The sequence below is a fragment of the Haliotis rufescens genome, unplaced genomic scaffold, assembly GCF_023055435.1.
Source record: "Haliotis rufescens isolate VD_foot unplaced genomic scaffold, xgHalRufe1.0.p SCAF_13, whole genome shotgun sequence".
Taxonomy (NCBI): Eukaryota; Metazoa; Mollusca; class Gastropoda; order Lepetellida; family Haliotidae; genus Haliotis; species Haliotis rufescens.
The window spans coordinates 10,011,475-10,025,975 of NW_025963813.1; the positions used below are offsets into that span (position 1 = coordinate 10,011,475).

Below are 14,501 nucleotides of genomic sequence, written 5' to 3' on the forward strand. Positions count from 1 at the left end.
CAACAAAAGCAAAAACATGAGTTTTGAGCACAGGATCATATTCTCGCCCATGGACCAATTATTTTCCCCCAAAGGTGGAATGTTTTAATAACGCTATGAATTAGTTGAATTAGGTTAAAATGAGTTGAAATATGTGTCGTGATACTTGTAGACACAACTTTACGTATTTTCCAAAACAAAAACATTAGTTTTGAGCAAAGGAAAATACTCTCGACTGATCTCCCATGGGCGACATAGTTTTTAATTTTGAGTTTTCGAAGCATTAGTTTTTTTAATTTTTCTTCCTTAGTACATACCCATGAAAATAACATGCTGAATTTTGTAAATAAATTTGTCCGAGACTGGCGACAGCGTCGAGAGATTCTGGACAAATGGGTTTCTAGAATTAAAATAGGACGTGTTTTACTCAAACAATCTTATTCCATTTGGCGTAAAAGGGGACATGTGAGTCCATTGTACGATTGGGACAATATCATGAGCATGTTTTGTGAATCACAAATAAATAGTGATGATACCAGGTGTTCGCGTAAAGGTGAGCGTTCCCTGCCCGTCCGATGACACCCGTCACAAACACATACAAAGACATGTCAGTTTTTCACGTTGAAAAAAACATGGGAACATATGGTACATGTCAAAATAGTAGGTTGCGTCTAACATCATTTTTGTCACTGAGGCGTCAGATTTGGAAATGAATTGCACCTGTCTACCATACAGCTTTCTGAGGCCTGGATCAAACCCTGATCAAACAACTTTTGAGTCAAATGACATATCCTGCAACTTGACATGAATCATACTATTACATTGTTCTTTGCTTCATTACTTGTCCCCTTGATCACACGCGCCTTTATGGAAGTGATGCAAAAAATTAACTGATACGAGCACGGCTTTGAACAGCAGGAACGATTGGTGAATGATAAGGGCGTGGGACAATTGTCGGAAGGTTGTACACTTACACTTTCATGTTTGGTAAAAGATGGCAAGTAGTCATGCCGTGACAACATCGAAACCTTAGAACCGCAATACATTTCACAGTTTTACTTGAGCAAATCCCTACCATGATCATGTTGTTTGATGTAGAAAAGAAACATATGGCATGATACAGATGAATATCTAAATTAATCTCTTGCAAATACCACGAATCAAAAGCAACAGAACTTGTATCGTGCTCAAAGAAGCTTTGAAGTCTCCTGATCATTACACGGGTTTCAACTAACGCAAATCGGATATTCTCATGCATCTGTATATAATAAAGATATTATTATTACTGATGCATATTGGAATCACCTTCTTCACAGTCTACAACGGTGAGTAGTGTCGTATTCCTGCTTACTTATGAATGATAAGGTGGACAAAGTGAGAGAGTGAGTGAGTTGGGTTTAACGCCGATTTTAACAGTATTCCAGTCCTATCACGGCGTGTCAGCTTAATGTGGGAGGAAAGCCCGAAGTGATGCAGGTCTCAGACGTTTACCACTTCGGTGAAACCCACGAGCACGGGTATGGGGCTGACAAACCTAGAAACATAATCGGGACGAACCGGGATTCGAGCGAGCCCACAATCATAGGTTTCTGGCGTGCCCAAGGGGCGTAACTCTGCACAGCGAATTGCGGCGCCTGAGACAACTAGGTCACCCGTGACCCCAAGTTGGACAAAGACCCGTAGAGAGAGAGAGAGAGAGAGAGAGAGAGAGAGAGAGAGAAAGAAAGAGAGAGAGAGAGAGAGAGAGAGAGAGAGAGAGAGAGAGGTTGTTAGGCTAAGGAGAGGCATTGTAAGGTTCACATCAAAATTGACGGTCATTGAGTTGCACGTTTTTCAATATAAAACCTACATGAAAGGAATGGTTATTATGAACATATATAATTGTGTAAGGGTCTTGAAAACAAGGGGCGGTCGGGTAGCCTTGTGGTTAAAGCGCATGACTTTGGCATGAATGGAAGGATGGTTATGAATGAAATAGACAAACATGGTAATATCGCCGTCGTTAAGTATCAGACAGGAAGTGAAACTAAAAGTGTTTTCTTTCCATAATCATAAATACAAAACGTCAACACCATAGAAGAACCAGTCTCGATTATCCCACAAAACAGATTCCATTTGACGGAAATATGAAATCTTTGCCTAAATCAAAGTCCATTGTACGATTCTGAGTATGTCATAAACATGTGTTTGTGAATCACTATCTGATAGTGATGATACCAGGTTTTCGCGTATCCTGCCCAAACGGTGGCACCCTCCAAAAGCAAATCCAATCTTTTTAGACAGTTTTTCAACTGAAAAAACACGGGAACATAATGGTTTAAGCCAAAACAAAAAATTGCATCAACACACATTTCGGTCACTGATGCATCAAATTTTGACAAACGTGATGTTTTAGTAATGAGGTGGCTTTCCTATGCAGGCGGACATGATGGCACGGCTGTTGGTATTGGCGTGTGTGTCGTTCCTATTGATCGCCTGCATTTCGGCGAAGAAAAACGGCGGCGCGATGGAGGAGACAGGTAAGTCAAACAGAAGACGTCAGATAACCATTTCTGAGCTATAAGAACCGATTATGCATGTGCAGTTTACATTGCCTCTGACGTCTGTCTCATATGTATGGTTTGTGACGTGTGTCTCATATGTGTAGCCGTATAGCCTGTATACGTATGTCTCATATGTATAGTATGTGACGTATGTCTCATATGTATTGTATGTGACGTGTGTCTCATTTGTGCAGCCGTATGGCCTGTGGACGTATGTCTCATATGTATAGCCTGTGGACGTATGTCTCATATGTATAGTTTGTGACGTGTGTCTCATATGTGTAGCCTATAGCCTATGGATGTATGTCTCATATGTATAGTATGTGACGTGTGTCTCATATGTGTAGCCGTATGGCCTGTGGAAGAATGTGTCATATGTATAGTATGTGACGTGTGTCTCATTTGTGCAGCCTATAGCCTATGGATGTATGTCTCATATGTATAGTATGTGACGTGTGTCTCATATGTGTAGCCGTATGGCCTGTGGAAGAATGTGTCATATGAAAAGTATGTGACGTGTGTCTCATTTGTGCAGCCTATAGCCTGTGGACGTATGTCTCATATGTATAGCCTGTGGACGTATGTCTCATATGTATTGTATGTGACGTGTGTCTCATTTGTGCAGCCTATAGGCTATGGATGTATGTCTCATATGTATAGTTTGTGACGTGTGTCTCATATGTGCAGCCGTATAGCCTGTGGACGTATGTCTCATATGTATAGCCTGTGGACGTATGTCTCATATGTATTGTATGTGACGTGTGTCTCATTTGTGCAGCCTATAGGCTATGGATGTATGTCTCATATGTATAGTTTGTGACGTGTGTCTCATATGTGCAGCCGTATAGCCTGTGGACGTATGTCTCATATGTATAGCCTGTGGACGTATGTCTCATATGTATTGTATGTGACGTGTGTCACATTTGTGCAGCCTATAGCCTATGGATGTATGTCTCATATGTATAGTATGTGACGTGTGTCTCATATGTGTAGCCGTATGGCCTGTGGAAGAATGTGTCATATGAAAAGTATGTGACGTGTGTCTCATTTGTGCAGCCTATAGCCTGTGGACGTATGTCTCATATGTATAGTATGTGACGTGTGTCTCATTTGTGCAGTCTATAGGCTATGGATGTATTTCTCATATGTATAGTATGTGACGTGTGTCTCATATGTAGAGTCTGTTACATGTGTCTCATACGTATAGTATCTTACGCTTTTCTCATGCATATAGAATGTGACGCGTCTCTTACGAATAATCTGTGAAATGTGTTACCGGGGGTAAAATATTGAACATTCCGATATTTCATATTTGTGTACTTTTGCATTTCTCATTTATGTGTCAATGTTTTTTTAAGTAAACAATATCCAGTGACCGTGAGCAACACAACACCACAACGAAGCCTTGTTATGAACAAGACGAAACGTGGTGAAAAACCATTGTCCCTGTCCGCGTTGAAGCGCTACTATAATCATATTAATTCCATTACATGAAAAACACTTAAAAGCCGCGAAAGCCATAACAAATGTACGCTCATGACCAAATCAAAGCTGTCGATGAAGCTGTGTGATCATTTCTAAAAGCGGAGTTAAACCATACTCATTCACTGTCGCTGAAGTACGCGTAAAATCATCTGAAAGTTATATCTAAAATACATTGATAACCATATGAATATTTCTTTAAATTTTTGATTGAATAAGTATTGTACGTAAGTATTTACACCGCTTTTAGAAATATTCATAACATGACGAAAGACACCAGAAGTGGGCTTGAGACACTGTTAAGGCATTAGGGGAATCGAACCCGGGTCTTCGACGTGACGAGCGAACTCCGTCACCTCAGGCCTACCACGGCGCCCTAACCGGAAGCTATTACTAAAGCACACTTAAAACATTTAGGAAGAATTATTATTTATTTTAGAAAAATACGCTTATAACCATATGGAAGCTTTTACCAAGGTATAAAAGAACATTAATAATCATACGATTAGCTTTTTCTAATTAACATGAATAATTCTGTGAAAGTTTTAAACTTAATTATACTTATATCCTATGAAAGCCGAAAACAGAAACGAATAGATGGTAACAATATTTCGAATATATATTTCGTGGACGGAAAGCATTCCATGTTGAACTGCAACACCAAATAAAGTCTACATGTTCTGTTTTAACATATAAAGTATCATCCGTGATATTGCTGGAATATTGCTAAAAACGGCGTAAAATCAAACTCACACACTCACACACTATAAAGTGTCACAAAACAATATTATTGTCTTTGATATGCTTAATATTGATGACATCTCAGGATTCGGTTTCTTGGAAAAATGAAAAGCAGTTTTCACGTGCAAGTCTTTGAATTTATCATAGGTTTCTTGAGCAAGCTATTACGCATGCCGTTTTTACAAATCACTCAGTTCACGAAAAGAATTTGAAAATCGTCAAGCCAAGATTCAATAATATGTTCTTCCTGAAAAGCCTGGCGTAATTGCTGCAGATTCTGTGGCCTTGGTTGACGTGGACGTCTGTCCAGCTCATCCCACAATCTTTTTGAACATACTTGTCCCACTTATCGATTTTAAGGCCTTGTACACGCTGGGGGTGTATATAAATATTTGACATTTATTATCGAGGCCTTATGTATAATAATTAGTATTGAAAAACATTTTTTTCCGTCAAAACATAACCTCCATGCTCAAACGTACTAATCCCCCCGTTTCTGATTCATTAGCCCTTGTATTAGCAATTTTCTAGTGTAAAACATATGTGTTCTGTGTTGTCGACGCACATTAAGGTTTGGCTGGACTGGAGAAGCAACAGCAGAAGATGGTTGGCGAAATTGAAACAATTCACAATGCAGGTAATGTGCTTCAACCTGTACCCATAGATCTCCGATCAGGTGTCATGGTGCCCCGACCGCGTTCGACGGTGTTCATAATATTAATCTCTGGTTTGTCTGGCCCAGACTCGATTGTGAACAGCGTCAGACAACAAACTAACAAGTGTAACATTTTTTATGCGATAGTACAGTTCGTTTCGCATTTGACAAGATTACTATTTATTAAAATATATACGGATATAACGAATAAAATCAAATAAAACAAGCATCTGTTATTACCAAGTTTGATGTGATCTCTCAGCAGTAGTTACTTTTATTATGTACTTCAGTGTGAAAGACTGAGTTTTCTGAAGTTGAGAAAAGTGATATTTTCATTGCAGTGAACATAACACTTGATATTTCACTGCAGTTATAACATTACACTTTGACGGAACTATTGTCATACAAGAGCTGCCTCCTTGCAAATTGTCTCCTTTTATCGCAAGTGTCTGGCCTGGACACAAACTATTGACTTCCTTTTTACGTTAGTTCCACATTGACAAGGCCAGCTAAAGACAGATGAGCCTTTATGTATTTAATATCTCTTCTTTTCGTTTGTTATTCTCTTGAAAATGTTTCTTTATAAACTTTGAATAACACCAGCAAATCTGGAAATACGTGATGTTTATATCCTAATTTATTGTATAACAAATTCTATATTGTAAAGAAATATTGAACGACAGAAGTAAACGTGTATCTATAGTTTCTTCTGACTGACGACATACATGTATATCAAATTTTACACACACACACACACACACACACACACACACACACACACACACACACACACACACACACACATATTTTTGGATATTTTCATTGCAGTACAAACATCATATCATTCCAGTAACAAAACTGAAGTTGGACATGAAGACTCTCTTAAAGAAAGGTATGGCGTTCCATTGTTCGGGTAAGCCGTGGTATTGTTGACACGGGTAGGTTGCAAGTGACAACACCATGACCTTAATCGCAAAACATAGTTACTAAAAGCAGGGTCCATTGTACGATTCTGACTATGTTTAAGCGTAAACGCTGGCATAAGTAACGGCTTTTAATTTACCTTACTTTAGCTACATGTAAACGTTGATATATTTAACTTTAGCTACATGTAAACGTTGACATATTTAACTTTAGCTACATCTAAACGCTGACATATTTGACTTTAGCTACATGTAAACGTTGACATACTTAACTTTAGCTACAGGTAAACGATGACATACTGAACTTTAGCTACATGTAAACGTTGACATACTTAACTTTAGCTACAGGTAAACGATGACATACTGAACTTTAGCTACATGTAAACGTTGACATACTTTACTTTAGCTACAGGTAAACGCTGACATACTGAACTTTTGCTACATCTAAACGCTGACATATTTGACTTTAGCTACAGGTAAACGCTAACATACTTAACTTTTGCTACAGGTAAATGCTGACATATTTAACTTGAGCTACATCTAAACGCTGACATATTTGACTTTAGCTACAGGTAAACGCTGACATACTTAACTTTAGCTACAGGTAAACGCTAACATACTTAGCTTTAGCTGCAGGTAAACGCTGACATACTTAACTTTAGCTACATGTAAACGCTGATATGCTTAACCTTAGCTACAGGTAAACGCTGACATACTTAACTTCAGCTACAGGTAAACGCTGACATATTGAATTTTCCCTTGATGAAAAGGCTGACACATGTAGCTATGTGTTACTGTATCGTAACTTTTGGATATATGACTACAGTTCCCAACGCTGTATTGATCATGTGATGCCTGTTTCTACCTTTACCACGAAAGTTTCACTCCTTGAAGATGCTTAAACATAATTTGTGTAAACAGAGCTGTATCTTTAGCTGTTCAAATAGATGTGTTAAAATGGATGTGTACGTATAATGCTAGACCTGTACCTTTTTTCGCTGTATATTTGGGTTAAATGGATGATGACAGTAAATACTAAGTCTTTCTTTTGTTAGCTTCTAAAACGGACGAGGCAGTAACCAGTATTAACATGATTAACCAGCTACTTGCAGGAGCTGTGAACACAGGACAACTCAGTCAGTATTATGAAAGTTTGAACTTGAAAAGTGAGTGAGTGAGTGAGTTGGGTTTAACGCCGCTGTTACAGTATTCCAGTTATATCACGGCGTGACTGCTTAATGTGGGAGGAAAGCCCGAGGTGATGCAGGTCTCAGACGTTTACCACTTCGGTGAAACCCACGAGCACGGGTATGGTGCTGACAAACCTAGAAACATAATCGGGGCGAACCGGGATTCGATCCCACAATCATTGGTTTCTGGCGTGCCCAAGGGACGCAACTGCACAGCGAATTTCGGCGCCTTAGACGCCTGAGACAACTGTGTGGTTAAATTGTTAAAAAGCCTGTTTTATACGTGTAGTGATCTGGACAGCTTTATCATCAACAAATTGACAAAACCATGTCTATAATTGCTAGAAATCTTTGCTAAAAGCAATGTCCATTTTACGATTCCGGGTATTTCATAAACACGTGTTTATCATGTCACTGGGTTTTCTGGTTCATCGATCACATGATTGTCTGGTTTGTTTAAAGGCAGTCTTCGCATGGCAGGAGTACTGTTGTGCAGCGTCAGGCAATAATTACTTGCTTTGTGTGAATGCCGAGTGCTTCCGGTGGGGCAGGACATGCTTACCCTTTTCGCGAACACCTTGTGTCTTCACTGACTTTCAGTGGTACATTCATATCATGTTTACAGTATTATTTTGCCCTTCACGCCAAATGGAATCTGTTTCGGCGGATAATCTACACTAGTTATTCTCTTGCATTAACAATATATATTTTTATGAATCACCATTAACTAGTGATGATACCAGGTGTCCGCGAAAGGGTTTGCATGTCATGCCCCACCAGTGGCACCCGCCACAAAGGCATGCAAAGGAAACCGCTTCAGTTCCGACATGGGTGCAGTGTGTGATGCCAAATCTTTGTCGCTAGCCGTGATATTGCTTGTATAGCGGCATAAAACTATGCTTCCTATTATAAAAATATATTGATATCGCTAGGTTTGATACTGTAGTAGTACCTTCAATAGTGTCTCTGCAACCAGGTGGGTTTTATTTGATTCTCAGAATCGCAAACAGAAACAAACAGCGATGGATCTACACATGAGTCCACAGACATCTCTGACGACGAAATGGGAACAAGCATGCGTCCAAGTCACAGACAACCAGGTTTATTGTTTGATCATTCCTTCTAATTTCGTCATCTTTAATGCGTTGTCAAGAACCAAACCTTTTTTGTCAAATGTCCATATTATCATTTACCTTTCAATCACGACCAAAACCCTTGTTTATCAAACTTCCATCAACTGTACGAACCCAAATCCTTGTTTGTCAAACCTCTATCAACTATACTGACCCCAACCCTTATTTGTCGAACTTCCATCAACTAAACTAACTCCAATCCTTGTTTGTCGAACTTCTCTGCCAACTATACTGACTTCAGTCCTTGTTTGTCGAACTTATCTGTCAACTATACTGACTTCAGTCTTTATTTGTCGGACTTCCATCAACTATACGAACCCCAATCCTTGGTTGTCGAACTTCCATCATCTATATTAACCCAAGTCCTTGTTTGTCGAACTTATCTGTCAACTATACTGACTTCAGTCCTTGTTTGTCGAACTTATCTGTCAACTATACTGACTTCAGTCCTTGTTTGTCGAACTCTTCTGCCAACTATACTGACTTCAGTCCTTGTTTGTCGAACTTATCTGTCAACTATACTGACTTCAGTCCTTGTTTGTCGAACTTATCTGTCAACTATACTGACTTCAGTCCTTGTTTGTCGAACTTCTCTGTCAACTATTCTGACTTCAGTCCTTGTTTGTCGAACTTCTCTGCCAACTATTCTGACTTCAGTCCTTGTTTGTCGAACTTCTCTGCCAACTATACTGACTTCAGTCCTTGTTTGTCGAACTTCTCTGTCAACTATACTGACTTCAGTCCTTGTTTGTCGAACTTCTGTCACCAATACTGACCGCAGTTCTTATTTGTAGAACTTCAATCAACTTTCCTTACCCTAATCCTATTTTGTCGATCTTCTGTCTACTATCATGACCCAAATTTCATGTTTGACGAAGTTCTAGTTAATATCTATCGTGTTTGCGGAACTTGTAGCTATTTCACAATTCTATCATGACCCCAGCCCTTATCTATATAATATCTACCTGAAACTAATATTACCGTGCCCCTGACCCTTTCCAAACATCCGTCATGAATCCATCAATCTATCATTGACATCAAACAAAAATCTACCTGTTAGTGTAAAGGGTTTCAACTTAGATAGGACCGCCTCCGTGATCTAGTGGTAGAGCCTCCGCCCGGAGAGCGGAAGGCCGCGTCATACCTAAAGACGTTAAAAGTTGGTACGTGTTGTTACCCTGTCTGGCGCTCGGCATTAAGGGGCTAAAACAAGGGCTGGTCGGCTCGGAGTCAGTATACCGTGCCTGAATGGGGTATTCATGTTAAACTGCGGCATGGTATCTCAGTGAGCTAGCACTATAAATCGGCATCAGTCCGGACTAGTACATGCAGCCTCACACGTGCATGCACGTCGCTGTATAAGTGCTATAGTCTTGGACGCGACGTTAAACCCCACTTCACCTCACTTCAACACAGATAGGCACAATGGGATAGCCCAGTGGTTTAAGCGTTCGCTCGTCACGCCGAAGCCCCGGTATCTATGCGTAAAGCACAATTCTGATGTTCCCCGCCGTAATATTGCTGGAATATTGCTAAAAGCGCTTTAAAACGCTACTCATTCACTCATTCACTCAACATAGCATTTCTTCATCCACTTCAGATCCTAACAAAGGAATGTCGATGCAGAGTGCTGGCCAGTCTAGTGGGACGTCAGGTCTTAACATGTTCAGCCAACTATTTGCACAAGCCATGAAACAACAAGGTGTCATGCAAGCTGCAGGTCAGGTTCATGGCAGCCCAAGGCTGTAATATGACAACCTTTAACAGCTTTATGGGAATATATTTTTCATAACTGAGAATGTAGAAACTGTTTGAAAGACAATAATCTTAAATTAAATGTAGTACAATTTGTTTACACTGTGTGACGAAATAAGACCGTTTCGAAAATGTAATGTATGTGAAATTCAAGAGCATTGATTATCGGTCGGATCACCTTGACTGGGTGCCGCCATTTTGCTGGAACCAAATGCAAGGGATATGAGAGGTGGAATCTGATTGATCAACAGGAGGAACATAGAAGGGACATCACTCTTATTAGCTACTGGTGGCGCTACGATCGAGCCCAGAAATTGAAGTCAAGTTAAGCAAAGGTGTAAATTGGACTTTTATAGTCAGTTAACTTCCTTGACTCGGGAAGATGGTGCTTACCCGTGAGTGTCGATCATGCCTATAAATGTAATCACATTAATATTAACATTCATAGCTGTATTTCCAGAACTTACATTTGAATAGTTTCTGTCGTTAATCTTCATAAGCAAAAGGACAATCCTCAGTGTCGTTTCGTCTCCAGCGCGTGCTAAATCGCCATTGCAAACATTCGATTTAAATAGGCAATACTAGGCAGAACCCGGCTCGTTTAGGACGAGATAAAGTCTCACGCTGATACCTGCACAGTGGGGGGAAATAAATCTTGCTGACCATGGTGGTCAGAAACTTCTCTCAAATTGGTTGCCCAATGATAAAATATTTACGTGTTCGGGACATGGTTGCATAATCAAATTTGCGTCAATCGCTTGAAATTCAAATATGGCAGCAAAAGGTCGACAATTTCTCGCAATCCACAGCACTACAAGACATGAATGACACGATGTTTAAGCACAGACACTTTGGATGATGATGTTATTAAGTTGTGCAAATCTTAATTCTAATTCACATTTGAAAAGAGGCGTTTCCTTCTGTCCCGTGGCACCAAGGGTTACCCTGTTAGGGACAATATATGGTCCCGTGACCCAAGCGGATTAAGCCGGGCCCCCATTCCATGACCATCTGACCTTTGAAGACCTCGAACTGTTATTAGGTGACAACGTCGCTAATGACACACATCATAATAATATTGGTGGCGTGGTGCAATAGGTGTGTGTTTCCCGTGATTGTTGAGTAACGACCACTTTTATTGTTTACAAGGGGTGTATCCCATTGTGATACGGTTATCTAAATATAAAACACCAACGCCAGAAAATAAGCTATTTGAGACCCATTTCTACCACGTGGGATTGTAGTTGTAGTAATGGCCCTAGTGTCTCTGCAAGCTGGTTAATTCTACATGTTTAAAACGTCAGCACCACAGATCTACAGAAACAGATTCCAGTGAGCGTCAAAGGCAAAAGGGTGATGTAAATGATGTGAATGGATCACTGAAAATCAGTGATGAAACCAGGTGTTCATGAAAAAGGGAATGGAAATGTAATTGTCCTGTTCTACTTGTATCAAATGTCACTCATACAGTTTTCATAAAAATGTAAATGTTTGTTAATTATTTGATTCGAAGATTCGAGGCCTCGAAGCGATGGATCGACAAACGAATCCTCGGACCTCTCTGACGATGAAATGGGAGCAAGCATGCGCCATAACAGCCAACCAAGCACATCCTCGGACTTCTCTGACGATGAAATGGGAGCAAGCATGCGCCATAACAGCCAACCAAGCACATCCTCGGACTTCTCTGACGATGAAATGGGAGCAAGCATGCGCCATAACAGCCAACCAAGCACATCCTCAGACTTGTCTGACGATGAAATGGGGACAAACATGCGCCAAAGTCACAGCCAATCCGGTATATCGTTATTTCAATCACAATCTTGGGTCTTCATTTTCAATGTCGACTTAGAAGGGTCGGTGGGGTAGCTTAGTGTGTAACGCGCCCACGACATGCATCCACCAAGTCAGCGAGCCTGACCACCCGATCCCGTTAGTCGCCTCTTACCACAAGCATTGTCGCCTTTTACGGCAAGCATGGGTTGCTGAAGACCTATTCTTACCCGGATCTTCACGGGTCTTTTATTAATGTAGATCACTTTTACAGTCGTGAAGGAGTATGTGTCCTTAAATGCGTCGCTTCCATTTTGTTGTTAATTCCCGATCGCCTCCGTGGACTTGTGGATAGCGCGGCTGCGCGGAGAGCGGAAGGTCGGTGTTCCCATTCCCAACAGCGTCATACCAAAAGACTCTAAGGGAAGGGACTTGTTGTTGCCCTGTCTGGCGCACGGCAAATAACAAGGACTGGACCTTGAATGAGCATACTGAGTGGGGTATCCATGCATCAGTGTGCATGCACGTCGCAAAACAAGTGCAATTATCTTCAACACGACGTTAAACCCCATTTCACCTCACCTCTTTTTACATGGCATATTTTTATTCAATGACATAGTTTTAAACGTACACATCCGCCTACTTCGTATGGATACGTTTTCAAAAGAATCATTTGCTCGATAAAATACTCGAAAAACATAATTTTGCCTTAGATGTGTTATACGAATATTTATTCTCTGGGGAAAAAACACTGTTCGGCTGCATTTGTATGACTTGAGGCAGTGAAACAATATTCTGACCCCCTCCCATAATATCACGAGGTTAAGCTCCAATATGTAGTATGTGTGTGTGTGTGGCGGGGGGCGGGGGGGGGCGGGGGGGGGGGGGGGGGGGGGGGGTCACGGGTGGCCTTGAAACACGCCAGAAACCTATGATTGTTGGTTCGAATCCCGCTTCTCCCCGATCATATTTCTAGGTTTGTCAGCACCAAACCCGTGCTGGTGGGTTTCACCGAAGTGGTAAACATCTGAGACCTGCATCACTTCGGGCTTTCCTCTCAAATTAAGCTGACACGCCGTGATATAACTGGAATACTGTTAAAAGCGGCGTTAAACACAACTCACTCACTCACTCTAATATGAAATGGGTTATAAGGGAGCCTGAGAAATATAATCCTCGTGAATAGTGACTTGAAAGTCGATGGTTCCTTGACATAACGATGTAGTTTTATTTTCTCAAAGCTGGATCCACACGGAAGGATCATTTCACCTGGACATTGGAAGGGGGGTTAAAATCGACAACAGGGGAACCCGTTGACAAAAAAGATGAAGATACTGACGCGTACCAACTGCCAAGTTCAGGCGATGTCCAGACACAAACTGAGGGTACAGCTGGACAGACGTCACCTGATACAGGCGACGATTATAAGCAGTCATAACTCCGCGGCTGCAGCGAGTGGTCAAGGTTTGGACAGTGGCCTCAGCTATACAAGTTTTAAAGCCTCATCACTCGACTGAAATAAAATGGACGTCACAGAGTTAAAATCAACATATATTACCGACAAAAAATACGGGGACTGATGAAATGATAGTGAACGACATCTTGATGGCATACTGTTGATTAACTTGCCTATGGCTGCCCTTGGTATTGCCCGCCATTCCGCCGGAAGAGCTTCCCGGGTGCTGGGTCTCTCTAGTACTGGCTTACCATCTCTTGGGGACACGACAGGGGACTTTGCGGACCAGTTCAATGTCCGTATGCCTTCTTGTCGGAGATAATCGGTTACGACCGGGGAACGTAGTGGCCTGGCATCGTCATCTTGCAGTTCAGAATTTCTGCCGATAATGAAACAAAGACAGGTCCCTGGCATATCGCTGGCCAGTCAAATATTCAATGAAAATAACTAAATCAGTTCTCTTCATACTACCCCCCACCATGACACCTCCGCCCCCACACTGATCATGGTCAAGAACTGTTGCCCAGTCGTCTAAGGCGCCGCGATTCGCTCTGCAGAGTTGCGTCCCTTGGGCACGCCAGAAACCTATGATTGTGGTTTCGAATCCCTGTTCGCCCCGATTATGTTTCTAGGTTTGTCAGCACCATTCCCGTGCTCGTGGGTTTCACCGAAGTAGTAAACGTCTGAGACCTGCATCACTTCGGGCTTTCCTCCCACATTAAGCTGGCACGCCGTGATATAACTGGAATACTGTTAAAAGCGGCGTTAAACCCAACTCACTCACTCACTCATTGCAACGTCACCCGTTTGTTCGTGCATTGTGATCAGATGCAGCGTTCAGATGCAAAGCCACGTTTTTGTAAATGTACAC

At 41.3% G+C, this 14,501-nt stretch overlaps 1 protein-coding gene across 1 annotated transcript; it reads left to right on the top strand.

Annotated features, from left to right (window-relative positions):
- Positions 1–1,284: 1,284 nt before the first annotated feature.
- LOC124139149 (putative protein TPRXL) lies at positions 1,285–14,270 on the top strand. The gene is made up of 9 exons (XM_046506181.2): positions 1,285–1,304; positions 2,399–2,498; positions 5,317–5,382; positions 6,251–6,292; positions 7,379–7,459; positions 8,512–8,613; positions 10,247–10,366; positions 11,915–12,199; positions 13,416–14,270. Exons 2-9 carry the CDS (start codon positions 2,405–2,407, stop codon positions 13,610–13,612), a joined length of 987 nt encoding a protein of 328 aa, XP_046362137.2. The 5' UTR covers positions 1,285–1,304; positions 2,399–2,404; the 3' UTR covers positions 13,613–14,270.
- Positions 14,271–14,501: the final 231 nt, after the last annotated feature.